At 68.6% G+C, this 27,296-nt stretch overlaps 3 protein-coding genes across 7 annotated transcripts; 1 reads left to right on the top strand and 2 right to left on the bottom strand.

Moving 5' to 3' along the window:
- Window positions 1-1,090: 1,090 nt before the first annotated feature.
- Window positions 1,091-8,554, bottom strand: ATXN7L2 (ataxin 7 like 2). Of its 4 annotated transcripts, none has more exons than XM_083813023.1 (11): window positions 8,364-8,554; window positions 6,520-6,591; window positions 6,332-6,436; window positions 6,085-6,253; window positions 5,714-6,012; window positions 5,042-5,124; window positions 4,688-4,929; window positions 4,433-4,604; window positions 4,219-4,340; window positions 2,173-3,016; window positions 1,091-1,437 (listed from the first exon to the last, which is right to left on the bottom strand). In XM_083813023.1, exons 1-11 carry the CDS (start codon window positions 8,491-8,493, stop codon window positions 1,423-1,425), a joined length of 2,253 nt encoding a protein of 750 aa, XP_083669149.1. In that variant the 5' UTR covers window positions 8,494-8,554; the 3' UTR covers window positions 1,091-1,422. The 4 variants fall into 4 exon arrangements, with proteins under 4 accessions (XP_083669149.1, XP_083669150.1, XP_083669148.1 ...); XM_083813024.1 differs by having other exon boundaries at window positions 6,520-6,588; XM_083813022.1 differs by lacking the exon at window positions 8,364-8,554 and having other exon boundaries at window positions 6,520-7,501.
- A 2,167-nt stretch (window positions 8,555-10,721) lies between these two features.
- Window positions 10,722-15,452, bottom strand: SYPL2 (synaptophysin like 2; the record flags this gene model as incomplete). Of its 2 annotated transcripts, none has more annotated exons than XM_083813019.1 (6): window positions 10,722-11,125; window positions 11,626-11,817; window positions 11,906-12,107; window positions 12,748-12,872; window positions 14,189-14,260; window positions 14,946-15,452. In XM_083813019.1, the coding sequence occupies 6 exons, from the start codon at window positions 15,450-15,452 to the stop codon at window positions 10,997-10,999; spliced, it is 1,227 nt and encodes a 408-aa protein (XP_083669145.1). In that variant the 3' UTR covers window positions 10,722-10,996. The 2 variants fall into 2 exon arrangements, with proteins under 2 accessions (XP_083669145.1, XP_083669146.1); XM_083813020.1 differs by lacking the exon at window positions 14,946-15,452 and adding an exon at window positions 14,394-14,554.
- A 33-nt stretch (window positions 15,453-15,485) lies between these two features.
- On the top strand, window positions 15,486-25,944 carry PSMA5 (proteasome 20S subunit alpha 5). Its single transcript, XM_083813021.1, has 9 exons — window positions 15,486-15,618; window positions 16,190-16,256; window positions 18,320-18,446; window positions 19,407-19,474; window positions 20,256-20,363; window positions 20,466-20,524; window positions 21,399-21,501; window positions 22,676-22,762; window positions 25,666-25,944. The coding sequence occupies exons 1-9, from the start codon at window positions 15,590-15,592 to the stop codon at window positions 25,741-25,743; spliced, it is 726 nt and encodes a 241-aa protein (XP_083669147.1). The 5' UTR covers window positions 15,486-15,589; the 3' UTR covers window positions 25,744-25,944.
- Window positions 25,945-27,296: the final 1,352 nt, after the last annotated feature.

Below are 27,296 nucleotides of genomic sequence, written 5' to 3'. Positions count from 1 at the left end.
GTCGCCTCCGCCGTGCCGGACACAAGGGACACGGGGACGCTGGCGGGGACGGCGCGACCTGGAGCCCCCCCGGGGGTCCGGGCACCGCAGGACCCCCACTGACGGCACCTGGGGACACGGGGCCGCCCCTGCCCCCCCGCTGCCTGGGCACCCCAGGGCCAGCAGCCAGGTGCCAGCCGCCCCTCCCCACGGCGCTGCCCCCCCGCATGTTTATCGCGACGCATGACCCCCCCGGGAAGCATGTCCCCAAGGCCACAGCTGCCACCCAGACCTCCGGGGGGGGGGCTCGGGGCACGGCCACCCTCGGGGACCCCCCGCCGCCCCCCGTTCAATGCACAGCCACGAGCAGACCCCCGCCCGGCGCCCCCCTCGGGGTCCCGTCCCGGGGGGGGGGGTAACATCGCCGCCCCACGCGTGGGGGGGGTCCCGGGGCCGGGGATCGCCCCCCAGCCCCTGCCTGCCCCCGCAGCCCCCCCCCACACCCCCCGTCCCCGTCCCCCGGCTGCGCTGCTGCATCGGTGACAATAAACGTGAGCTCCCCGCCCGCTGCTGTGCCGCGCGCCGAGACCTCGCCCCCCACGGCCCCCCCACGGCCCCCCAGGGCCCCCCCAGCACCCCAGGGACCCCCGCGTGGGGCGGGGCCAAGCCACGGGGGGCGGGGCCACGGGGCTGGTGGGAGGGGCATGGCAGAAGGGGTGGGGGTGAGGAAAGGGGCGGGGTCTTACCGGCGGGGGGCGGGGCCTGGGCCGGGGGGGCGGGGCCTGGTGGGCGCGGGGGCGGGGCCTGGTGGGCGGGGGGGGCGGGGCCTGGGCAGGGGGGCGGGGCCTGGGCAGGGGGGCGGGGCCTGTCCGTCCGCAGGGGGCTGCGGCGCGGGGACAGCGACACCGCGGGGCTCCGGGGGACCCCCCCCAGCCCCCCCCCGGGTCCCGCTCGCCCCGCGCCCCCCCCCCCGTCCCCTGCGGCAACCGGGGACCCCCCGCCCGGTCCCCGCGGGGCTCCCGGGGGCGCCGCCTTCCCCCCCCGTGCAATACGGGTTTTCTTTTTCCTTTTTTTTTTTTTTTTTTTAAAAAAAAAGAAACAACAAAAAAAAAACAGCAATAGGAATTCTTATAAATATCCGCAGCCGGCGGCGGCCCCCGGCCGGCGTGGTGGCCCCGTGGTGGCCCCGTGGTGGCCCCGCGGCCGCTCCTGCCCCGGGACCCCCGGCCGCGGCCACCTCCTCTCCCCGGGGGTTGGGGTAGCAGCAACGGAACAGGAACAAAGAGTCTTGAGGTATTTTTCTGGAGGTTTTTTTTTTTCTTCTTCTTCTTCTCCCCTCGGGTTCTTCTCCCCTCGTCGGCTTCTCGGTGCTTCCCGGCGGCGGCGCGGGGCTCCCTGGCGCACAGAAGCCCCGGGCGGTGACGGAAGCCCCCGGCCCCTCCGTTAATGGGCTTTGGACTGCGGGGAGGGAGAGGCGCAGGTCAGCCACGGGGTGACCCCGGTCCCACGGTGTCCCCCACCCAGGGACAGGGCGACCCCGCGGTGTCCCCCCCCCAGGGTTAGCGTATCCCCGCGGCAAACCCTTCCCAGGATTAGGATGTCCCCAGAGGGTCCCCATGCCAGCCACCCCCAGAGGGGTGACACCGGCAGCCCCACAGCACCAGGATAACCCATTAGGACCACGGTGTCCTCCACAGAGTCCCCCACCTGGTGCCACCGTCCCCAGTCTGGGACGTGGGTGTCCCCTAGGGGTGTCCACGGCATCCCCAGCCTGGGGTCAGGGTATCCCCAGAGGGTCCCCCTGGCATCCCCAACATGGGACACGGATGTCCCCAGAGGGTGCCCGTGGTGTCCCCCACATCGGGACCACGGCATCAGCACGGCATCTCCCCTGCCAGCCCCCACCACACCACGTTGTCCCCATGGTGTCCCCCCAACCAGGACCAGGGTGTCCCTCATGGAACGGGCACACACAAGTGGCCCCGAGCCCCAGGAGGAGGTGGGTGCCACCCCATCCCCCATGGGTGCCGGTGGCCCTGGGGGGTCCCCAATTTCACTGCCCTGTGAGACCCAGTTGATGCTGCTCAGCTCCCGTGGTCCCTAATATGCCTGGGGGCACCCCAAAAACCCACTCCCGCCCCCCAGATCTGAGTGGGGAGCCCCCCAGCACCCCCACCCCCTCCTCAGCCCTACCTTCAGGGCGCTCCGCTTCTCCTCGAAGCCCAGGGGGGTCCCCGGCTTCTTCCTGCGGACGGAGCAGCCCGGGTCGGGGGGTGCTGGGCCGGGGGCGGGTGGGGGGGCTGGCGGGGGGGCGGCGTGCTTGGGCTTCCCGGGCCGGCAGTACGTGGCCGTGTTCTTGCGCTTCTTGGCCTCGTCCTCTGAGATGCAGCGGGGGGGCGGTGGGGGCACCCCGGCCCCGTGCAGCGGCGAGCCCCGGGGCTCCGGCGTGGCGCTGGGGGGGATGCGGCAGTCCGGGGGGGGGCCCCGCTTCAGCCGGCCGCCGGCGCACACCGAGCCATTGAGGGCAGCGGTGGCAGACGATGACACCGGGGCGGCTTTCGTCTTGCTGGGGGGGTGCAAGACCTGGCAGCCGGGGCTTTTGCTTTTCGCCCCGTCCCCGGGGCAGGTCCGTTTGTAGGGGGGGCTGGCGGCGGCGCCCAGGGGCTGCTTGCGTTTGCGGGCGACGGCGTCCGGCTCCGTGCTGCCCGCCGCCTCCTTGGCCCGGGAGGATTTGCTGGCCTTGGTGGAAGGCAACTTGCTGAAGGAGGGCGAGGGGATGTTGGCCGGCAGCGGGGAGGTGATGGACTGGCTGCCGCCCCCCCCGCACTCCGGCTGGCTGCAGGCGGCCGCTGCGTGCGGGGACCCCACCGTGTAGTTGATGCTGGCAGGGACCCGGCTGTCCCGGGGGTCGGCGGGGGCTGGGGGGGTCCGTGTGTGGGGCGGGGGGGCCGGGGCGGCGGGGCCGCAGGGGGGGCCGGCGGGGCTGGGGGGCGCCGGGGCGGTGTGGAGCTGGGGCTCGGCGGCCGGAGGGATCTTCCTGTGGGGTGGGACAGGGGATGGTGAGAGGGACTCCCACATCGCTGCTCCCTGCCCAGGTGGGACCCCCCCAGTCTCTGCAAAGACGGAACCAGTCCAGGCAGTGGCTACCCCCAGCTGCAGGGGGGCACCCCCCACCCCACAGAATCATTAATGTTGGAAGAGCCCTCCAGGATCACCCGGCCCAACCACCCCCTGCCACCAGCACCCCCTGAGCCCTGTCCCCAAGCACCGGGCCCGACCTCTCCTTGAGCACCCCCAGGGACGGTGACTCCCCCACCTCCCTGGGCAACCCGTCCCAACGCCTGACCGCTCTTTCTGAGCAGAAATGTCTCCTCATTTCCCACCCAAACCTCCCCTGGCACAACTCGAGGCCGATCCCTCTGGCCCCATCTCCGGTTACCTGCGAGAAGAGGCCGACCCCCACCTCCCCGCACCTCCCCCTCAGGTGGCTGCAGAGAGCAGCGAGCTCTGCCCTGAGCCTCCTCTTCCCCAGACCAAACCCCCCCAGCTCCCCCAGCCGCTCCTCACAGGACTTGTGTCCCAGGCCCTTCCCCAGCCTCGCAGCCCTGCTCTGGACACGCTGCAGGGCCTCGGTGTCCCTCTGGTAGTGAGGGGCCCAAAGCTGAACCCAGCACTCGAGGGGCGGCCTCAGCAGAGCAGAACACAGGGGGACCACCACCTCCCTGGCCCTGCTGGCTGCGCCCTCCCTGACACAGCCAGGATGCCGTTGGCCTTTTCGGCCACCCGGGCACACTGCGGGCTCCTGTTCAAGTGAGCATCGACCAGCACCCCCAGGTCCTTTTCCTCTGCACGGCTTTCCAGCCACCCTGCCCCAAGCCTGCAGCGCTGCACGGGGTTGTTGTGCCCAAAGCACAGGACCCGGCACTGAGCCACGTTGAGCCTCACCCCATCGGCCCCTGCCCATCGACCCAGCCTGTCCCGGTCCCTCTGCAGCGCCTTCCTGCCCTCCGGCAGATCGACTCCTCCCCCCAGCTTGGTGTCAGCTGCGAACCTACTGAGGGTGCGCTCGATTCCCTCATCCAAGCCATCGATAAAGATATAAAAGAGGATGGGCCCCAACACAGCACCCCCGCACACACCTCACCCTGCAGCTCTGGCCCCACTCGGTGCCCTGCGCACCCCTGGGTCCCTCCCGAAGCGCCACGCTGGCCGGCAGGGTGCCCCCCGGCCCCCCCTCACCTCCACATGTGCGAGCTGAGGTGCCGCTCCAGCATGGAGCCCAGCGCCGAGCAGAAGCGGTCAAGGCGCCGGTTGAAGACGTAGCAGCCCGGGCTGACCAAGCGGCTCCCAAAGGTGCAGAACTGGGGGGGGGGAGGGCACAGAGGGGGGGTGTCAGGGTGGGCACCCCCAAAGCCCACCCGCAGCAGCGCGAGGGGGCACCCCCCAAACTCACCGCTTGTGGCCGCGGCGGGCGTGCCGCATAATGGCAGTCGGGGCGGTGGGCGTCCTCGGCCCCCTCCTCCTCGCTCTCCTCGCTGGACCCCCGGCTGCCCCCCTTGGGCAGGGGCAAGGGGAACAGCCCCGCGTCCCCCTCCTCGGGGTCGCTGTCGGAGGAAAGCCTGGCCCTGCACCGGAGAGGGGCGGTGAGAGCCGCGGCCGCCGGGCATGGCCGGGGCTGATGCCGGCGGTGGGGACGGCGGGTGCTCACCTGGGGGGCGGGCAGTGGGAGTGGGGGGGCCTGGCACGGCAGGGGGATGCGCTGGGCGGGACGGCGGGGGGCTGCGGCAGCGCGGGGGCGGCCGGGGCCGGGCGCTCGGGGAGCGGCTCCTTCCTCACCGGGCTCTTCTCCTTCGGGGACTCCCGGCGGGAGCTGGCCTTCAGCTCGGCCACCAGCACGTCGAAGTCCTTGGCGCGGCCCTGCACCTCACGGCGCTGGTGCACGGAGTGGATCTGCGGGACGGGGGGAGGGGGTCACACGAGGTGGGGGGCACCCTCCGGGAGCCACCGCGGCTCCCACCACCCGAGGCCCGCGTCCCCCCGCCCGGCGCAGCCGAGGCGCTACCTTGCAGGTCAGCAGGCGGGTGCAGATCTTCTTGGTGTCGGGGTTCAGCACGCCGCACTGCCTGTTCAGGTCGCACTCCTTCCCTGCGGGCAGAGCGAGGCAGTGGGATGCCGGGGGGGCTGAGGGGGGCGCGGGGCTAAGCCACGCACGATGACCGGGCTGCCGCCGCCTCTGCCAGCCCCGCAGGAGGCTCCCGCGCTGCCCGAGCCCCCCCGGTGAGATCGGGCACCGGGCTCCCCGCCGGAGCCGGGCGAGACCCCCCCCGGCCCCCGGCCTGCGCCTAGGTCGTGCCGTGGCATCGCTCACTGTAGCCTGAGAGTGCCCGCGAGCGCCGCAGCATCTGTCCGTGTCCCGCTTGCGGGGCTCAGCCCTGGCTCGCGCTCTTGCTCACGGCGCAGGGCTCGCGGCTCCCGCGCCGCACGCAGCTCTTCCGGGCGCCCCCGCGGCGGGGGGCCCCAGACCTGCCGGGTGAACGGGGCCGCCGTCAGGGGCCGCCGCGGCTCCTCCGCGGGCGGGCGGAGGGACGGAGCCGCCGAGGTTACCTACCCCGCCGCTGCGCCGAACCCAGCCGCCGAGCAGCCGGACCCGGCCTGGGAGCCCGCGCCACGGCCCGCAGCTACGCGGCCCCCACCGGCACCCCCCGCCCGCGGCCGGCGGGGAAGCGGGACTCACGCGCCGGCTTCTTGTGGGACCTGGGGGGCGGCTTGCAGGCGCCCGGCTCCTTCTCCCCCGGGGCGGGCACGCTCTCTGGCTTGCGCACGGGGCCGGCGGCGGGCGGCGCCGAGTCCCCCCCGACCCCAGCCGGCACCGGGGGCTCTTTCGGCGGCGCTGTCGGGGAGGGTCTCCCCGGGGGGTCTTTGGAGCTGGAGGAAGGCTGCGCGGGCAGGGCTTTGGGGGGCACTTTGATCCCGTGCCCGTCCGGCTTGGGGAGGCTGGGGATCTTCTCCAGGTTCACCACAGGCATGAACAAGCTGGGAAGAGAAGGGGCCGGTGAGAGGCGCCCGGCGGCACCGGGGGGGCCGTGCCGCGGCCCGGCTGCTCACCAGAGGTTGTCCTTCTGCGCCTTGTCGGGCAGCGGCTGGGTCCGGCCGCGGGCGCCCGGCGGCTTCTCCCGCAGCGCCTTGGCCGCCGGCTGCCCGTTGACGGCGTGGCACTTGGGGCTGCCGGCGGCAGCCCGGGCGTACAGCTTGCTGAGCGGGCCGTGGCGCCGTTCTGCCGGGGAAAGGCCCGCCGTCAGCCCGCCGCAGGGCTCTGCGGCCCCCCGCCCACCCTCCCCGTGCCCCCACTTACCGCAGTGCTTCTGGAAGGCCTGGGGCTTCACCACCTGGCTGCAGTGGTTGCAGACCACCAGGTAGAACTCGTCGTGCGCCGGGCAGTGGCCGAAGATGGACATGTCTGCGGGGCAGAGGCTGGTCAGGTGCCTCAGGGCACGCGTGGTCCCCGAACCACGGGTTTTCTCCCCAAAGTGGGGAGCTTACCTTCCTTAATCAGCGTCATGGCGTCCAGTTTCTTGCTCCCGCTCTTGCTGCTCTCCTCCGGCTCCAACCCTGCTGGGGACCAAAACCCATCAGCGGCACCCGGCTGCATCCCGCGTGCCCCAGCGCGCTGCCGCCTGGGCCGGATCCTGCACCAGCACCCAGCGGCTGCCGGTCCCACCCGTGGAGAGAGCTCAGGACCCGAGGGTGCCGGGAGCGGCTGTTGGCTCCGCCACCCGCGCCTCCGTGGGTAAAACCTGGGCTGAAGCGAGTGGGTGAGCTCCTGCTGGAGCGCCATCGCTGTCACGAGCCGTGCCGGCCTCAGCTCCCGCCTGCCCCGTCCCGCAGCCAGCACCGGGCACAAAGGCGCGGGTGCTGCCCTGTCCCCACCCCTGCAGCTGCAGCCACCGTGTCCCCTGGCTGCCAAACACCGGCCAGCGCTCCCAAAATGATGCAAAGAGCGAAAATTACACATGAGGACGGGTCCCTCGGCCGACCTCGGGATCAGCTGATGCCGTGGGGTACCCGTGGCCCCACATCCCCTACCCCCCGTGGCCCCCCATCCCCTACCCCCCCTCCCAGGCTCAGGGTGGCACCCGGTGGGTGACATTCAGCTGCTCAAGGCCTGGACCCCACGAGGGCTGGGGACAGCGGGTGGCAGGGACCGCGGCACCACAGCAGGCACCAGCGGGGGCTCCTGGGCCCAAGGGGAAGGGGCAGAGACCACTGAGAGCACCCGAGAGAGGGGCTGGAGCCCAAAGCCACCGCGGAGGTACCCCGCTGGCAGGTGCCGGGCCCTGCGGTGACCGCGGCCATGGGGGCTCCTGGGGACAGCCCGCCCGGCTGCGACACGCTCAGGAGGTGGCCAGTGCCGCCCGTGTCCCCACCAGCTGTGCCAGCAGCACCCGTCCCTGCTGGCCGCACCAGGCGGCTGTCCCAGCACTGGGACACGCTGTGTGGTGTCCTGCACGGCTGGGCCACACTGGGCACCCAGTGCTGTCCAGCTGTGTCGTACTGGGCACCCAGTGTCACCCAGCCGTGCCGTACTGGGCACCCAGTGCTGTCCAGCCGTGCTGTACTGGGCACCCAGTGTCACCCAGCCATGCCATACTGGGCACCCAGTGCTGTCCAGCCGTGCTGTACTGGGCACCCAGTGTCACCAGCCGTGCTGTACTGGGCACCCAGTGCTGTCCAGCCGTGCCATACTGGGCACCCAGCGTCACCCAGCTGTGTCGTACTGGGCACCCAGTGCTGTCCAGCCGTGCCGTACTGGGCACCCAGTGTCACCCAGCTGTGCCGTACTGGGCACCCAGTGCTGTCCAGCTGTGCTGTACTGGGCACCCAGTGTCACCCAGCTGTGTCGTACTGGGCACCCAGTGTCACCAGCCGTGCCGTACTGGGCACCCAGTGTCACCCAGCTGTGTCGTACTGGGCACCCAGTGTCACCCAGCCGTGCCCGTGCAGTTGGAACGGGGGAGCCGGTCGGGGCAGTGCCGGTACCGGGGCTCCCGGTTCCCCGCGGGCACTGCCGGGTGCGCGGCCCCGCTCGGTGCCCGGTGCCCGCCTCCCCGTGCCCGACGCCCGGCTCCCGCACAAGCACGGCGGCGGCACGGACCCGCGGTTCCGGTGCCCGGTTCCCGCTCCGCTCCGCTCCGGGTGCCCGCTGCAGGACGCCCGCCGCCCGGTGCGGGGCGCCCGCCGCCCGCCGCCCGGTGCCCGCTGCCCGCCGCGCGGCGGCGCTAGGACCGGGGGGGGGGGGGGGGGGCGGCGACGGGCGCGGCCCCGTCCGGCGGCGGCCCCCCCCCCCCGCCCCCCGGCGCCCCCCCCGCCCCGCCGCCGCCCCTCACCCGGCTCGGCGGGCGGCCCGGCCCGCTCCACCCAGGCGCTCCAGCTCTGCCCCGCGAACTCGTCCAGGCTCGGCAGCCGCCGCTCCGCCGCCGCCATCGCCGCCGCCGCCGCGCGCCCACGCGCCGCCATCGCCGCCGCCGCCGCCGCGGGAGCGCGCCCCCCCCGCCGCCGCCGCCGCCGCCGCCCCCGCCCCGCGCGCCCCCGCGCATGCGCCGCGCGCCCCCGCCCGCCCCGCGGCCCCACGGGCGGTGTAGTCCCGCCGCCGGCCCCGCCCCGGGGCTCCCGGGGGCAGCGCGGGGCCGGGGGGCACCGGACCCCCCCCCCCGCTCCCCCCGCCGGGCCCCGGTGCGGGGCGGCCCCGCGGCGGCGAGCTCGGTGCCGGGCGGGTGCCCGCGGTCGGTGCGCGGCTCCCGGCACGGCCCCGGGCAGCGCGGGGCGAGCGGGCACCGGGCCGGCAGCGGCACCGGGGCGGGCACGGGGGCTGCGAGGGGAGCCCCGGGGGGGGCCGGGAGCCACGGCTCAACGGGGAGCTGGGCCCCGGGGCTGACGTACGGCCCTAGAGGGACCCGCACCCCGGGCTGACATACGGCCCTAGAGGGACCCGCACCCCGGGCTGACATACGGCCCCATCGGGACCCGCACCCCGGGCTGACATACAGCCCCATAGGGACCCGCACCCCGGGCTGACATACAGCCCTATAGGGACCTGCACCCCGGGCTGACATACAGCCCTATAGGGACCTGTACCCAGGGCTGACATACAGCCCTATAGGGACCCGCACCCGGGGCTGACATACAGCCCCCTAGGGACCCGCACCCCGGGCTGACATACAGCCCTATAGGGACCCGCACCCGGGGCTGACATACAGCCCCATAGGGACCCGCACCCCGGGCTGACATACAGCCCTATAGGGACCTGCACCCCGGGCTGACATACAGCCCTATAGGGACCTGCACCCCGGGCTGACATACAGCCCTATAGGGACCTGTACCCAGGGCTGACATACAGCCCTATAGGGACCCGCACCCGGGGCTGACATACAGCCCCCTAGGGACCCGCACCCCGGGCTGACATACAGCCCTATAGGGACCCGCACCCGGGGCTGACATACAGCCCTATAGGGACCCGCACCCGGGGCTGACATACGGCCCTATAGGGACCCGCACCCGGGGCTGACGTACGGCCCTATAGGGACCCGCACCCGGGGCTGACATATACCCTATAGGGACCCGCACCCGGGGCTGATATACAGCCCTATAGGGACCCGCACCCGGGGCTGACATACAGCCCTATAGGGACCCGCACCCGCGGCTGACATACGGCCCCATCGGGACCCGCACCCGGGGCTGACATACAGCCCCCTAGGGACCCGCACCCCGGGCTGACATACAGCCCTATAGGGACTGGCACCCAGGGCTGACATATACCCTATAGGGACCCGCACCCGGGGCTGACATACGGCCCTATAGGGACCCGCACCCGGGGCTGACATACGGCCCTATAGGGACCCGCACCCGGGGCTGACGTACGGCCCTATAGGGACCCGCACCCGGGGCTGACATATACCCTATAGGGACCCGCACCCGGGGCTGATATACAGCCCTATAGGGACCCGCACCCGGGGCTGACATACAGCCCTATAGGGACCCGCACCCGGGGCTGACATACGGCCCCATCGGGACCCGCACCCGGGGCTGACATACAGCCCCCTAGGGACCCGCACCCGGGGCTGACATACAGCCCTATAGGGACCCGCACCCGGGGCTGACATACGGCCCCATCGGGACCCGCACCCGGGGCTGACATACGGCCCTATAGGGACCCGCACCCGGGGCTGACGTACGGCCCTATAGGGACCCGCACCCGGGGCTGACATACACCCTATAGGGACCCGCACCCAGGGCTGATGTACGGCCCTACAGGGACCCGCACCCGGGGCTGACGTACGGCCCTATAGGGACCCGCACCCGGGGCTGACATACAGCCCTATAGGGAGCTGGGGCCCTGGGTTAACGTATAGCCCTATAGAGAGCTGGGCCCCCAGGGCTTCAAATATACCCACATGGAGAGCTGGGCCGCACAGCTTAATGTATAGCCCTGTAGGGAGCTGATCCCCCCCCGGCTTATGTATATCCCTATAGAGAGCTGCCCCCCCCGCTCACACGTACCCCTACAGAGGACCCCCCGGGCTTACGTACGTCCCCCAAGAGAGCTGGGCCCCCGGGTGCCGTACGTGCCCTCACACGGAGCTGAGCCCCCAGGGGTCCGGCCCCCCGGCACAGAGCAGCACAGCAGTGCCAGGTCCCCCCCCCCACAGAGCCGGACACGCAGGGGCTCCACGCGCCCCGCACGGAGCTGGGTACCCAGGACCTTTATGCGCCTCCGTACAGGGGCGGGCACGCGGGGTATGGACCGGGACGCCCGGACCCCTGTACACAGCCAGACAGCAGCGGTTAATGCCCCGACCCTGCGCCCGCCCAACCGGGGGCGCATGTCCCTGCAGCAGCCGCCCCCCCGTGCCCCCGGGGCCCGCGACACCCCGTCCCCCGGCTGGTGGCCGGCGCGAGGTGCCCCGGGGACAGGCGTCCCCCCCCCCCCCCGCGTCCCCCTGCCGCTGCCACCCCGGGGCGGCTACTGCTTGTCGATGGCTCCCTGCTCGGCCGCGCTGTCGCGGGGCGCAGCCTGCGCGTGCCACGCCGTCTCCTTGAACACGAACCAGCAGTTCCCGGCCCACAGCAGGAAATTGATGAAGCCGAAGAGCTGCAGGGAGAGAAGAGACCCGCGGCGTGGGGCACCCAGGGGTGTCCCAGCCCCGGGGACCCCCCGCCCCCCCCATCGCCGTGCCAGGGGCTGCGGTGCCACCGCCCGCCCCGGGGACCCGTGTGGCTGGGGGGGTCCGTGCTGTCCCCGGGGGCAGGGGGTGCAGGACGGGCCCCCCGTCCCGTGCCAGCAGCAGGCTCCGTGAGCAGCGCGGCTGCGGAGCGCGTGTGCGACGGCTTCCCACTGCCCTCTCCCGGCTGAGCTCAGGAATCCCACGTGGGTGTGTGTGCACGAGGGCTCGCGGGCACGGCTGTGCGTGCGTGTGTGCACACGTGTGCACGGTGTAGCTGTGTGTGCGTTCCCGTGTGAACACGTGCGCGCGCAGGTTTGCCGTGTGTGTGCGTGTGTGGCCCAGCAAACAGATGAATGCGTGTGCCCGCACCCACGTGTGCACGCATGTACACGTGCGTGTGCGCAGCTCCCGCACACCGTGCCCTCACCACGGAGATGTTGGCCAGCCCCATGGCCGGCGTGGCGCCCGCGTTGCACACCACGTCCTGGCCCTGGCACACGCTCATGGCGGCGATGAGGCTGGAGGGACGCGTGGCCGCCTTCACGTCGCTCAGCCCCTTGCCCCACGCGGCCGCCGCCACCAGCCAGAGGAAGGCGAAGCAGACGGTGACGCAGAAATCCTGCCGGGACGAGGCACCGGGCTCAGCCCCTTCCCTGGCCTGCGCCGGCTGTGGGGCAGGATCCGGCCCCGGGGCGCAGCCACCTTACCACGAAGGGGAGCTTCTTGTTTTCGCCGTAGAGGGAATGAAAGCGCAGGTAGAGCACCAGAGCCGCCATGGCGTAGAGGAAAGAGAAGACCCCCAGGGTCACGAAAAATTCGGCGGGGGCGGAGAAGTCACCGACGAGGTGCAGGGTCCGGGTCTCAGACTCGCCCTCGCAGTCCGGCATCTCGAAGGGGATCTGGTATAACCTGGGTGCGGGGACGGCGGCGGGGTGACGCCGGTGGCCCGGGAACGGGCGGCGTGCTGGGGACAGCTCTGCTGCCCGAAATAACGGCTCTGGGGCATCCCTGAAGGATGGAGGGGAGGAGGACGGGGCATGGACCGCAGCCAGGTCCGATCCCTGGCGACCGAGGGAAGGGGCTAACGCCGCAGCTTGTGGCTGGCACGGCTCCCTCCTCGCCCTCGCTGCTTAACGAAGATCCCTACGGGAACAGGATGCGGAGCCAGCAGGAGGACGGGTCCCCCCCGAGGGATGCCCCCCGGTACCGGGGGGCCCCGGCAGCTCCCACGGCCACGCCTGAGCTCCTGCGTGACGCAGCAGAGGAGGCTCCTCCAGAGCAGCCTGCGCTTCTAAGCCCTCACCGATGGGGTGGACAAAATCCCACATCCACCCAAAATGCACCAAACCCCTGTGCTGGGCAGGGTCCCTCGCTGGATGCGGCCCCTCCCTGGCTGCGGTGCCACGGCCACAGCGTCGCAGCCAGCACTGAGCGCTGGGGACGGGGTTTAACCCCCAGCCGGCACCCCGTGTCCCCCCCCGGCCACATCCAGGTCTCTGCGGGGCCACGCTGGATTCGCTGGGGGGGAGCCCGGTTTCGCCCCCCTCACCTGAAGGGGTACCCGAACTGCACGGAAATGGCGCTCATCTCCTTGGTTTCGCCGTTGCACTTCACCGTCGCCCCGGTCTCGCCGCTGAAGGAGCCGCACGCCCCGAAAGCGAAGATGGCGAAGAGCTGCAAGAGGGGAGCAGTGGTCGGGGGGGGGGAAAAAACCCCGGGGACCCCCCCGGACCCCGCAGCTGGCCGGGTTTCCCCCTGGCGCTGAGTCACGGCCGCGGCGGGCAGGGCGCGCTGCCACCCCGCAGCTGTCGGCCGCGTGCGCCAGCTCCTGGGCTGCCGCCTGCACCGGGCGGGGGGCGAAACGGGGGCAAAACGGGGGCGAAACGGGGCAGCGGGGGGGGGCGAGGACGCCGGGAGCATCCCCACCGAGGGACCCCGTGGCCTGTCCTGCCCTGGGGGTGGCAGCGTCGGGGAAGCCGCCCGGCCAGGCCAGACGCCGTGGGGACGGGCAGGTCCCCACGCACACCGGGCAGCTCCCGCCACCGCCGCGGGCGTTTCCTCGCCGGGGCAGGAGCGCCCACGGCCGCCCCGCGCTGCGCCGCGCATCTCCGGCACGGGACATCCCCGCGCTGCCCCGCTCCGGCGGGGCCTTGGCTCCCGTTCGCTCTCCGGGGGCTTTCCGCCCGCGTCCCGTTTTGGGCTGCCCTCGCATGGGGGGGCCTCATCCTGCGCAGCAGCCACAACGGCGGGGGGGGCTTTGTGCCTCCCCGGGTGGACGCTCCGGAGCTGCGGGGTCGGCACCGGGGGAGAAGCCCCCTTGGCCCCGCTCCTCCGGGCAGGAGACACCCAAAGGTGTCGGGCCGCGGCCCCGCGGGCCAGGTGGCCGAGCTGCCCCGTGCCTCAGTTTCCCCGGAGCTGGAGCCCACGGCGTGGCCGTGCTGCAGAAATGCCGCCCTCCCCGCGGCCCTGAAATACAATCCCGGAGCCATTCATAGCACGGCGGGGACCGGGGCCATGGAATTGCCCCCCCCCATGCCCAGGGTGCCCCTTCTTGGGGCTCGCTGCCCCCCTCTGCCCCCTTCCCTGCACGCCCGCTGCCCCCCAGACCCCATGGGAAGGAGGGGGCCCCAGCACCCCGAAGTCTCCGTCCCCTCCGGCGTGGCCACGTGAAGCCACCTGCTCAAGGTCACCGGGGGGGCCGCGGGGCCCGAACCGAAGCGGCCGAGCGGCCCCGCACCCAGAGCCCCCCGAGAAGCTCCGGCTGGGGTCCCCCCGCCCGCAGCCGCTGGGGTGGGGCAGGATCCGGGTGGGCTGGGGACTACGGGGTCCCCGGGGGGGGGGGGGTCCCGCAGGCTTTAGGAAAGCGACGGGGACACCCTGAATCTGGGCTTGCGGTTAGGGCCGGATGGGGGCCGCGGGGCGGCAGCACCCGCGGGTGCTGGGGAAGGGGCCGGGGGGGTCCCGCTGCGCGGGGGGCGGGGGGCACTCACCCACTCCAGCACCTTGACGAAGCCCAGGGGCTCCAGGAGGCGGCCCCAGCGCATCCCGCCCAGGACCCGGTCCTGCGGGAGGGAGACAGCGGCGTGAGCCGGGGCCCCGGGGGTTGCCCGGGGGGAGCCGCGCCGGGCACCGGGCACCGGGCGGCCGCGGCGGGCACCCGCCCCCCGGCACCGGGGGTCGCCCCGGGGCCCCTACCTGCAGCCGGGGCGCCTTGTCGCCGGCCGCGGGGGCTCCGGGCTCCGACATGGCGGGGCCGTCGGGGCTGTCGGGGCCGTCGGGGCTGCCTCCGCCGCCCGCTGGCGCCGCGCCGCTGTCAGAGCCGCCCCGGCGCCGCCACCGGGAGCCCCACCGCCCCCGGGCAGGCAGCGCCGCCCCGCCCCGGCTGCCCCCGGCCCGCCCCCGGCCCGGCCCCCGCCGACCACCGCGCCCGGGACGGCCCCGGCCCGCCCCCGGCCCCCCTCCGCCCCCCCCCCCCCCGGGACGGGCGGCCCCGGGGCTCCGGGCAAGGGCTGGCGGTGGCCCGGGGGCTGTCTCCGGCCGTCGGTCGGTGCCCCCGGCGGCCGGCCGGACCCCGCACCCCCCGCCCTGCCCCGCTAACCGGCAGCCCCGGAGCGCAGCGCGGGGCCGGGACCGGAACCGGGACCAACGCCCCCCCCCCCCCCAATCCCGAGCAGCTCCGGGCCGGCGATCGGGGAACCCCCGGCCCCCCCCGGCCCCCCCCGCCCCCCGGCCGCGTGCTGCCCGTACCGGGGAGGAAGCGCCACGGGGAAGCGGAAGGGTGGGGGAGGGGCGGCCCCCCGGGACTCCGGGGCCCCACGCCCGGGGGGGGCACCGGGGGCTCGGGGGGCCGGGCAGCGGCGACCGCCCCCCGCCTCGCCGCCCCCCCCCCGGGGCCGCCCGGGACCCCCAGCCGCGCCCAAGGGCCCCGCCCCCTGCCGGTAGGCCCCGCCCCCATCCCGTTGGCCCCGCCCCCACAGCGCGCTGGCCCCGCCCCCATTCCCGCTCTGACCCCGCCCCCGAGGCGTGGCCCCGCCCCCTCCCTCTGGGTGCCCCGGGGCTCCTCCCCCCGTCGCGGCCCCGCCCCCTCCCTCGCCTCAGCCAATCCTCGCCCGCACCCGCTGCTCCCCCTCCCCTCCCCTCCCCGCCGCGCCGAGCCCGCCCTCCCCGCCTCCCTATTGGCCGCGCTTCCCGCGCGGCGGCCCAATGCGCTTGAGGCGCGGGCGGAAGCCGCGCGAGCGGGGCGGGGCCGCGCATGCGCGCCGCGGGGCGGCTGGCCGGAAGTGGCGGTGCACCCGGCTCGGGCACAGCGGCTCCCGCCTCCGCCGCGCTCCGGCCTCGGCTCCGCGCCCCCGCCGCCGCCGCCGCCCCCCCCCCAAGCCGCCGCCGCCGCCATGTTTCTGACGCGCTCCGAGTACGACCGGTGAGTGCCCGCCCGGCCCCGCCGCGCCCCGCCCGGCCCCGCGGCTTGCGGCTGAGTCAGCGGCCTGCGGCCGGCCCGGCCCTGCCCTGCCCGCGGGGCTCCGCCGGGAACGGGGGCGGCGGGGCCGGGCCCGGAGGCGTCTCGCGGAGCCCCGGGGCCGGTGGGGTTGGGGGAGTCCCCCGGGACCGGCCCCCTCCCCCCCAGAACCACGTCCCCGAGCACCGGGCCCAGCCTTGAGCACCCCTGGGGCGGTGCCTCCCCCCCCCCCCCCGGGCAGCCCCCCAGCGCCTGAGCGCTGCTGCTGGGCAGAAATGTCAGAAATAAACGTCAAAATGTCAGAAACGGCTCCTCGCTCCCACCCTAACCTCCCCCGGCACAACCTGCGGCTGCCTCCCCCTCGTTCTCCTGCCTGGCACGGGCCCGGGGAGCAGCGCTGGGGGGGGGGGGGGGGGGGGGAGCGCAGGGGGGGCGCCCAGGGAAGGGCCGGGGCCGCGGCTGAGGCAGAGCCCCCGGCCCCCTTGTCGCCTCCGGAGCTCTGCCTTTTGCACCATCTCTGGCGTTTTTCTTGCAGGGGTGTGAACACTTTTTCTCCGGAGGGGAGGCTCTTCCAGGTGGAGTACGCCATCGAGGCCATAAAGGTACCACCTGCTCTCCTGGCCGTCCCGCCGCGCTGCTCGGGGCTCCTCCGCAGCGGCTCTGCCCGGAGGAAGGCCGGGCGGGTTCCGCTCTCCCACGCTTTGGTCTCGCTCTGCAGCGAAGCAGGCTTTGGCTAGCTTCCCAGAGCAGCGCGGCGCTGAGCAGCACCGGGAGGACGCCGCTTTCCCAATAGGTGCTGCTCCTGCCTGGGGCTGCTGGCAGCTCTGTCCTGGCCTTTTACGTGCAGTCTGCAGAGCAGGAGCTGTGCCAGAGCGCAGTCCCTTCCATCCAGCTGCGCCTCCTGCAGCTCCGCTTGTCTACTTTGTGCTCCTCGAAGCACCGGCAGCCCGGAGGGGCTGGGGCGCGCTGCCCTCTGCCTCCTCGCCACTGATTTGCTCACAAAGCAAGCGCAGTCCAGAGATGCTAATCCCCAAATCAAACCGCTAGAAGCTGGCGGTGAAGCGAGAGGTGCCGAGTGCTCACGTGCCGTGACTCCAGCTGCAGAAGGTGCCACCTGTGGGGTTCCTAAATGCTCCTTGAACAGCAGAGGAGCGCTCTGCCTCCCCTTTACCATCCTCGGCCAGCGGAGCGTTGCTTTCTGCTCCGTGTGCTTTACGATTGTGGAGCCCCTTTTAAACCACAGCAACAACAAAGCGGCAGCCCTCCTCTGGGCGGGCTGCCTTTCGTGTTCTTAGCTCAGAGTGGGTCGCGGTTTGCTCAGGTGAGGCGTAAAACCTGGCAGGGGATGAAGCCGAGAAGCTGTCAGCAGCCCTCTGTGTGAACTGGGGGGAAGGGGGAGTGCGGGGTGGGGTCTGCAGGCTTCATCTTCCCTCTGCTGCTTTAGTTCATTAAAGCATCCTTTAAATGAGGAGGCGAAAAGCAGTAATTCGTGTCGCTTAAGGCCCTGGGAGGTGAGAACTCTGGAGCGGAGGCCGGTCCCCATGCCACGTTTTATAGTTGCAAATACTTCTGGCAGAGTAGAAAGCGTCTGGAAGCTGTTAGGCTGTGCTGGTCTCCAGACGAGCTGACAAGCTGCAGACACGATTGTTTCAGCTCAGGGGGCTCCTGGGGGGCTCCTGGGACGTGCCTGTGTGGTGCCTGCGCCCCGGGGCGTGGGACGAGTTGTTCACATGCAGCAGCCTCACGGACAGAAACACCCCTGCAATAACGGCAGGCGTCCTTTTCTCACTTGGGGCTCGTGCCCGGCTGTGGCAGGTGCACGCTTAGAGGACGGGGGCTGTTGGGCCGTGCCTAAACCCACGAGCGCTGCGGGGGGGAGACCCCGGCCTGCCTCCGCTTACAGACCCGGGGGCACTCGCTGCCACAATTCCCCCGGCTGCTCTGAGCCGAGCGTTCCCGAGCAAGCACCCCCGCGCAAGCAGCCCCGCGCAGCGTCTGGCGCAGTCACCCTGGGGAGGCCCCGAGCTCGCGATGTGACAGCCCCGAGGCCTCGTGGCTGGCTGGGGTGGGGCCGCGCCGGGTGCTTCCAGCACCCGCACGTCGGGGGAAAACACTGCAGGGGGCTGAGCTCTGCCTGGAACGCGGAGCGTGGTGTGCGCGCGGTTTGCTCTCCTCCACACTAAATTTCGTGGACAAAAGGCATTGAGGAGGAAAGGAGCTGACTAACAGAGCGGTGCCTGAGCCGGGAGTGCAGGCACCGCCAGAACTAAAGGCCGTTCTGCGAGCTCCGTCTCTCATGTCAGTGCTTCCTGTGTCTCGCAGAGCCGGGTTCACAAGGCCTTTTAAAATCGTACGGCTTTAAGCGCTAAAACTCGATGTTGCTCGGGGAAGAGGTTGAATTATTTGCCCTGACGCCGCTGGTCCTGAGGAGCTGACCGGCAGGCGGGAGCACGGGCTTTGCCCTTGCAGCTCCCCGCTTCGAGCTGTAACGGAGCGCAGCTCTGGGCGGTTCTGCGCGCGGGCTTTCTGCCTTGCCGATGTGTCCGGCTCCGAAACAGCGTCCCTACAAGTGGCATAAAGCGGGATCGGTGCTGCACCGTGGTGTTTGTGCTCTGTCATGGCTGCCCCGCGCTGGGCGTGGTGGTATAACGGTGGTTGTTTGCAGCTCGGCTCCACGGCCATCGGGATCCAGACCTCGGAGGGCGTTTGCCTGGCCGTGGAGAAGAGGATCACCTCCCCGCTCATGGAGCCCAGCAGCATCGAGAAGATCGTGGAAATAGATTCCCACATAGGTAAGGAGAAAGGAGAAGCGCGCGTCTGCCGCCCCTGGGCACGGCCCTCCGGTTCTGTGGGGGTGTGCAGCAGAGCTGTCCCCTGCGAGCTCCAGAAGCTGCGCCTCAGGCCCGGCCTTTCCTGCGGGCAGCTCAGCCGAGCCCAGCGGGAGCCCTCAGCCCTCGGCGAGCAGCAGGTCCTGGCCGCTGGTTTTCCAGGCCGCAGGCCAGCAGGACATAGCTGCGGGAGCAGGAAGGGGCAGCTGAAGCACCCCTGCCCCCCGCCTTCCATGACCTCCCTCGTGAAGGCTCATCCCAAAATTAGCTCCGGGAGGGCAGGGAATTACTGCAATGTAAAGGCTTGACTCTGGGCCAGGTCCTCCTGGGGCACTGATGGCCGGCCCTCTGCTCGCAGCAGCCTTCCGCACCCTGGGGGGGCCCACGGAGCTCTCGTTACCAAATATGTCACGCGAAGAGCGGGAGACCTCCCAGATGGCCGCGTTGCCGACGATATGGGTCATGGCAGCTCGGGAGCCCTCGCAGGGTCTCATTTCCTCCTCCCGTGCGCCCTGCTCGGAGCAGGGAGCGGCTTCGTGCTGCAGGCTCCTGCGGGGGCTGCTCCAAAGCCCCCAGCGCGGAGCGAGCCAGCCCTCCCCGCAGCAGGGCCCGACGCCTTCCCCTCCCCGTGGGCTCGTGGCTCCTCCGGGATGGCCTCGGATGCGTCCCCGTGAGCCGATCCGGACCCGGGGCGGGTGGGAGGCCTGGGAGACGCCAGCTGCGCGTCCGTCCCAGCGGGCGCCGCTCGAGCGGGAGCGCTGCCGCCCTGCTCCTCGGCAGCGCCGCTTCCCTCCCCTGCTCCCCGCTCCCCGGCGAGCCACCGCGTCTCGGGGTGCTCCCCGCGGGCTTCGGGAAGTCGGGGGGGGGGGCAGAGCGCCTTGCAGGTCGGTGAGGAGCTGACGCGTGCTTTCCCTCTGCTTCCAGGCTGCGCCATGAGCGGCTTAATAGCTGATGCAAAGACTTTAATCGATAAAGCCAGAGTGGAGACTCAGGTAAGGCTCGATGTTTCTCTTCGCAAAACACTGGCGCTGGTCTCCGGGGCGGCTGCCGTGGGAAGGTCGCTGCCTCGAGGGAACCGGTGTGGAGCGGGAGGCCTGCGGGGAGCCTGGCTTCCCACGCGGGGCTCCTGCAGAACGAACAGGCGGCGTCTCCCGTGCTGCGAGTTTTCCTCTGGTGCTGAGCGTTTGGTGGGGCTCTTCGGGCGTGGTGTCCAGCGCCCGCGTAGCCTCCGAACGCTGGCGGTGCCCGCCACCGACTGCGTGGTGCCGGGTGTGTCGGGCTGCGTTTTGTCAGAAGATTGGCTCGGTTGTAATTTTGGCCCCTTGAAATTCCTCTGTGCTTTAGGTACTGGGGTCCCGGCACAAATCACTGCTCTGTATTTAAAAGCTTATCCCGGGGGGGCTTTCCGGTGTGTCAGCACTGCTCCTGTGTCTGGGGAACCGGATCGCCCCACCCCTTCGGAATGGGCCCTGGAAGCACGGGGACGGGGTGCCCTGGCCCTGCGTCTTCCTCCTGGGGATCCCTTGGGATGGCCGCAGCTTTTCTGTGGGATCCATCCCGAGCTTCTCAGCGCGTCCTGCACCAACGGCTCCTTTTGGTGCTCCCATCCTGGGGCCCAACGCGCAGCGCCCCGCGTGCCCCTGCCCGTCGGGAGCGGCCGGGCGAAGCTGCCTTTGTGGCTGCGCGGGGCGCTGCTCCGGGCCGCTGCGGGTGGCCCAGGCTCGTCCTCGCAGGGCAGCGAGGCGATAACTTGAATCCTCGCTTTCCCTGCAGAATCACTGGTTCACCTACAATGAAACCATGACGGTGGAGAGCGTGACGCAGGCCGTCTCCAACCTGGCGCTGCAGTTTGGGGAGGAGGACGCGGACCCCGGCGCCATGGTGTGTAGCGGCAGGGCTGGGGGTGCTCCACGAGCCTGCTCCCGCCTCTCCTCCGACTTTGCCGTCGGCCTTGCCTAACCTGTCGGCTGCTTTCTGTTGCAGTCTCGCCCGTTTGGTGTCGCGCTGCTCTTTGGAGGAGTTGATGAGAAGGGACCCCAGCTGTAAGTTCAGCTCTGTGATCCAGGCCAGCTTTGGGAACGGAAACTTCCCGGCGCTCTTTAATGGCTTGGTTCTGCGGTTTTCTTTAAGCTAAACCCCTGGGGTTTATCCCATTGTGTACCTGATGTGTTTGGTAATGCTTTTAAGCCTGCCTTTCAAAACAAGGGTTAGGGCAGCGCTCACGCAGCCTGCTCCTCCAGGGTTGAAGAGCGTGCTGTGTCTGCGGCGAATCTCGGCTTTTCTCTGTGTGGCCTCCTGGGCAGGAGGGAGGTGTTAGAGCTCTCCTTGTCCTGGGTTTATTCTTACCTTTCCCTAAAGGACCAGCAGAGCCACCGGTAACATAATATCTGCAGCCTGCTGTAACATTCCTTGGGGAGGTGGAGTGCTTGTAACCTGAACTCCTGGGCTTGAAACAGCCTCACAGCCTCCGCTGGAGGTGGGATTGGCTCCGCAGAGCCAGCCCAAAAAAGTCTCCCTCCCGAGAGCAGTAGTGAAAACGTGCTGATTTTCTTAAAAGGGAAAAGGGCAAAAAACACTCAGCTATGAGCATGGAGGGGAGCGCACAGCTCCCTCCGAGCCTACCAGCCCCCCGGGGGGCTGCAGGAGACCCCTGGGCGCTCCTCAAGCCTCCTCTGAGTGCCAGGAGGAGCAACCTGCAGCCCCCGAGGCCGGGCGCAGCGAGCGGCTGCTGTGAGCTCGGCCATGTGCTGGCAGACGGGCTGCTGCTCCCGCGGGGGCCCTGTTCCTCCCCAGCTTTGAGCGGTGCTGAGTGCCCCGCGGGGAGGCTGCGGGCCTAGCGGAGGAGGAGAGGCCCTCGTGATGCCGCAGCGCGGGGCAGGGTGTGCCTCTGTTCACTGTCACCTGTGTTCCCGGCAGGTTTCACATGGACCCCTCGGGGACGTTTGTTCAGTGTGATGCCAGAGCAATCGGGTCCGCCTCGGAAGGCGCGCAGAGCTCCCTGCAGGAGGTTTACCATAAGGTAAAAGGCCGCGTTGGGTTGACATCGCACGAGTTAGAAGTAGCTCGTGACTCACGAGGGTCCGCTCGTTTCCTTACCCATGAGCGATTCGCGAGACTCGAGTGCTCTGGAGGAGGTGCGTGAGCCTGGCAGGGCTGGGCTCGGTCCTTGGCAGCCGAGCCGGTGACTGGACGGCAGCGGGGAGCTGCTGGTGAAGGATCTCCACGGCGAGGAGCGCTACAACCGGCAGCGGCTGCTGGGGCAGCTTCGTGGGACACGAGCCCAGAGCCCGAGATGCCGGTTCTGCCTCCAGCGGGTGACAATTGAGTCCATGTCAGGAAGCCCCCTATAAATAAAAGAGCTGCTGTACGAGCACGGCCAGGCAGCAGCAGGGCTCAGTGTGGATGCAGCCCAAAGCATAAGGAAGTAACGCGATAGATGTTTCGCTAGGCTTGCAGATCTGTTGAGCCAGCGGAGTTGATGGCTTTTGTACTGCAAGTCCTCGGCCTGTTGGATAAGCAGTAAAACGTTCCTTCCCTCTGTGTCAGAGGAAATCAAATACTGTAATGAAAAGCGTAATTGGTGCAGCTGATTGCCTTGAGGACTTCCAGCCTAAGACTCAATAATCTGATTTATTAAGTAGCAGAATTGCCAGGGTTCTGGGCTCCGTGGCTTGTTCGCCAGCTCCCGAGTGCAAAGTTACTGCAAGCACAGCCATCGTCCCTCTGAACATCGCACAGCCGTCAGGCTCTAGTTCCCCTCGCGCAGGGATTTACGATATGAAAGCAGGAAGACCTCTGCCAGGAGTCCAGCTTTTCAGAGCTTCCAGTGGAGCTCGGGGGGGAGCTGCTTGACAGACAGTAACTGGTGAAGGGAAGCGGACCCTCGCGCCCTGGTCCTGCCAGCAAGGTTTGTGTGCCCAGATTAACAGTCCTTAAGCTTTATAAAAAGTTATACAGAAACAGAAAGTCGCCGTCCTTGCAATTGCCACTGTCCTGCCTGAACAGTGCACTTTGATCTCTTGTTGATACTGTAGATAATTTGATAAGCTTTTAAGTTTGCTGCCAGTGACAGCTTAAAGGATTTGAGAAAAAGAGCGGGGAGAGCAGCGCGCTTCTGGAGTCAAAGGGGTAACGACAGAACGAGTGCTTGCTCGAGCATCAGCAGTGCAATTAACGAGTGATTTGTTTTACAGTCAATGACGCTGAAAGAAGCAATCAAATCTTCCCTTGTCATCCTGAAACAAGTTATGGAGGAGAAACTGAATGCAACCAACATTGAGGTAACTATGGCTGTTAACAGCACGCAGTTGTGGCTTGCGACGTAAATAATTCTGCGCGGCGTGTAGCCCGGGCTTCCTCGGTGCAAATCCCCCTGGCCGCACAGCAGGCGTGGCAGGAGCGTGCTGTGTTTTAAACGCCCAGGTAAGGAAGTTGCCTGCTGGAGAGGAGGGCTGCCTGCGCTTGTTGAGCGAGGGCACTGCCCAAGCCAGCGGCTGGCTGGCTGCGGATGGTCTTGTGACTTGAAACTGCTCGTTGTAGTACGTTGCGGGGTGCACTGGGAGGCTTGTGGAGCTTTCTTTGGTTTCTGGATGTGTGCGGCCAGGTGCATTTGCCTGGCTTGAGCGGGGTGCTGGTGCAAGCAATTCTCCCTGGGCTGGGGCTGGGTGGGAGTGGAGCGCCCCCGACCTTACGCAGGCAGGCAGCCAGCGAGAACCTGTCGTGCCAGCAGGATTGCTTTTTCTTCCCCTGGGTTTAGCCATTCTTTTTTTCCCTGGTACTTGTAATATTAGAAGGAATGAAAATTATACAGCTTCTGGACTTGCTATATTCAGTCCTGGCTGGGTGCCAAAAATCTGTCGGACAGAAGGACCAAAGAGGGGAAGCCTCCAGGAACGAGTGTGCTTCGCTAACCTCCGGCTCTTGCCTGCGAGGGCTCGCGGAGCTCAGCCTGACCCCGGCGTGCAGCTCCCGGAGGTTACGATGGGAGCAGTTGTACCTGTCCCCTCAAACCTCGACTGTTAGGCTGTGACGGTTCTCCTCAGGTAGCAAAGGTAAAACAAACAAACGAAACCTTCCTGTTTGGTAGTGATAACGGGCAGATGATGAGCAAGGCTGGCATATAGAGTTTGCTTCTATTTCTGGCGGGTTATGAGACACGAGACCTTTTCAGATTGTGGCGTTCTGACTCAAGCTGCTCTTCTCCCGCTGTTCTCCCCTTCCTTTTCTCTGAGCACTGAGGACCTGTTTCCCAAAGACCCTGGAAGTACGCGCCCCGTTGTTTTTACCAAATACTCCTGCTGGGGACCCTTCTGACGTGATTAACTGGCTTCCTTTGAAGGGAAGGGGCCCGCAGGCAGGGAGCAGCACGCTGAAAACTGAGATGCCCTCTCCAGAAGCGATGCCAGCCGCCTGAAATCTGCTTCCCCAGCTGCACTCCCATCACGGGCAGATCAGTTCTCTCCTGATCAGCTTCACGGCTCTCCTGCAAGATCCGCAGTACAGTGCGAAGGAATTGAGGCAGGGTAGCATGTACAGTATCCTTATGTCGTGTCCCCGTTTGACAGGGCTTAACTGTGCTTGGCAGAGCTCTGAACGTATTGAGGAATCGTATCGGGGTGAAGTACGAGAGGAATGTGCTGAGGATTAAAAGGTCACTATTGACTCAAGTCACCCTTCTGGTTGAAAATCCTTCACCTGAAGTTGCTGCTTTGCTTTCTAGCTTTTGCAGAAGTATGTGGTGCTTCACTTCATTTACTCACGCCACTTCTCTTTCTTGTGTGGTTTTTTTCCACCTAGCAGCAAAGGGAAGGGGGAGTGTGGTCACGGAACAGTTAAATCCGTTGGCAGCCACGTTCAGGAACCTTAAACAACGTTATGCTTTCTAAATTAATTACTCCCCTGCGAAGCCTGTAAGGCAATAGCTAAGCAAAGTTTTGGTATGCGGGCAGTGAGGCGCAGGCTCGAGCAGACATGGAGAAGTCCTGGTGTGGGTAGCAGGCTGCAAACACGCGTGCTCAAGGCTGTCGGGTCCATCAGGGCCGGTGTCAGCGCACGCAGCAATGGCTCGAGGTGCCTGTGGTAGCACCCGACGTCTCTGGGAACGCCCGCTAAGACCTGGGCTGCGCAGGGGTCTCGCCCTGAGCGTGCAGGCTGTTCCTCCTCGGTGAAGGCAGGCGCTTGCCCTCCCTCTACCCACGCCGTTTGTCGGGTGACCTCGCGATCCAGGAGGGGCTGTGGGACGCGCCAGGACCCCCCGAGCCGTGCTCACTGCAGCCACGCATGCGGATCCCTCGGCAGCGCAGATGTGGGCGCGGTGCCGGGGGCATCTGCGAGCGAGCTCTGGAGCATCCCCGGAGCTCCTGCGGCTTCTTGGCTCGCCCGCCTGCAGCAGCTGCCTGCGCCTTGGGCTTTGGCGCCGTGAGCTAGGTGCAAACAAAAGTCCCACTTGCATTCCTCTGGCAGTCTCACAATTCTTCAAGTATCTCTTGTTCTGGTGCTTGCCCTGTGAAATGTCTCAGCTGTCTGCCCTGGACGCTGCCTCACGCCGTTCCTGGCACAGCGGCAGGGCACTGAGTTGTCCCCCGCGCCGTCCCTTGGGCTGAGCCATGTCAGATGTTGTCTCGGCAGCGTTTGGCCCGCTTGGTAGGGCACCAGGCAGTTGCAGGGTGCAGCCTGGTGACCAGCTTGCTTACTGGTGGTGTTCAGTGATCAACAGGCAGTTTGCCTCAGTTCTGCAGAGCACGTCTGCATTCCCCCTAAGAGTATTTTGCTGCCTCTGTCCCCTTAAAGCCAGTAATGGGCCAGGATTTGTACCCTTGGTTGCTGGAGGAGAAGAGGCTGCAGCGCGAGGAACCCCTCTCCCAAGCAGTGTTTGATGAGGAGCTCGTGTTAACGGGGTCTTTTTCCACAGCGAGCAGAAGCAGGGCCTGAGTGTTCCCAGTAGATGTTCCCTGCTGCTGCTACTATGAGGAGACTGAGTCAATTAAAAGCTATTTCTGCGGCAGGCAGCTATTTTAGGGAATCAAAGAGCATGTTACGGGGTGGAATGATCTTGCTGGGCTGGCAGATCAGGCCGCCGAGAAGGAACAGCTGCTCTGTCTGCCGTGGCTTCTCTCTGTTCCCTGCCCCATGCTGTCACTTCATGTATGCAGGCGCACTTAACCCCTTGCTCCTTCTCTTTCAGCTTGCCACCGTGGAGCCTGGGATGAAGTTCCACATGTACACGAAAGAGGAGCTTGAAGAGGTCATCAAGGATATTTGAAAGGGAGAGAGAGACTCCCTCAAAGGCTCATTCCCCCGATCAAAGAACCGACTCTCAGTTCCTTCCAGTACCTGTGATTTTATTTCCAGCAGCATCTGTAATTGCTCTTCTCAGAAGGCTCCTGAGGTTTTTTTTACAGTTTCTGTACATAACTGATCTCTACAATAAGAGGAAATGATAATAAATCATTTTGTTACTCTACCCTGGGTTCCTCGTAACGGGGGGGCGCTCAGACCGGCCACGGGGTGGGTGAGGATGGGGACGTGCTGCAGCCGCAGCGCGGGGCCGGGGCTGCGCTGTCCCTGTCCCTGTCCCTGCGGCACGCGGCGCTCGCCCTGCGCCGGTCACAGGTCTCCCTCTCGTGGAGGACGCGGAGCTGGGCTCTGGCCCAGGGAGGAAATCCACAAGGGAGGGGGTTTGTGTTTCCTCCTGGGGGGAGCCTGGAAATGCCCCTAACAACAGTGACGGAGCGGGGGTGGGACAGATCTGGGTTAATGGGGCAACCCTTGCCTAAATGGGGCAGACACCGCTTCCTTTGGGGAGCGGGCTGTCGGGCTGGCAGCCTTCTGCTCATCTCCTTAACAGGGCTTACTGCTTTTGTTTCTGGTTACCTCCTGCAGCCATCTCCCTCCTGATCCTCGAAACAACGTCTCAGCCCCTGAGGCTGCTGCAGGCGCGGCAGGAAGCGGGGCTTAGCGCAGGGCTGCGCAGCCTCGGGCTCTGCCCTGCGCCTGGTACCTCGGGAGGGCAGCCCGGGCCTGCGGGGCCGTGGGGCCGCTCGCTCCATCCTGCTCCACGAGGTCACAGCCTCACCCCGAACAAAACGGCCTTGTGTGCTGCGGGGGAAACAGCTGCCGCCGGGGGGGGAGCGCCCTGGCACGGGGCCGCTTCCAGCGCTCCGTTGGGCTGAAAGCGCTGGCTTTCTGCTCAGCTCGGCGGCGGGGACGGTCTGCGTGTCCCTGCAGCCTGGCAAAGCCACGCGCAGCAACCTGCTGCCGCCGACGTCCCAGCTGCCAGCCTCGGCCCTCTGCGGAGGGGAAAAGGCCGGGCCTGTTCGTTTTGTTCCTCTTTTGCTCCTGCCAAACGGACGCAGGAAGGGAAGCTCTGGAAGACCGGTGCTGGGATAACGCCAGCGCTCGGAGGAGCTGAGCCCCCGCCTTGTGGCACGGCAGCCACCGGGATCGGTGGGGTCGGCCCGGCCCCGCAGGCGGAGGAACAGATGCAGAGAGCTGTGGACTTCGCCCCGCAGGGACGCTTTCTGCAGCCGCGCCTGGCTCTGGCTCTGCCCACCGACCCCCCGAGCTGCTGCCCCGGTCCCCCGGTGCTGCCCCCATCCCCAAAACGAGCCCGGGCAGCGGCGGGGGAACGTCCCTCGTCCAGCCACCGCCCCGTGGGCCGTGCTCATAAAACCGCCCCGTGAGCAAAAGCGGGGCTGGTATCGGCCCACGGGGGCAGAAGAAACGAGCGCCCCGCAGCCCCTCGCGTGAGCTCGGCCCCGCTGCCCCGCGCCGGACCCCGCGGCGCTCCGCCCAGGCTTGTTTGTGTCCCAGAAA

This window comes from Anser anser (assembly GCF_964211835.1).
Source record: "Anser anser genome assembly, chromosome: 27".
In the NCBI taxonomy this organism is placed as follows: domain Eukaryota; kingdom Metazoa; phylum Chordata; class Aves; order Anseriformes; family Anatidae; genus Anser; species Anser anser.
The sequence above is the reverse complement of the archived record's forward strand: the minus strand, read 5'-3'. Positions and strand labels throughout refer to the sequence as shown.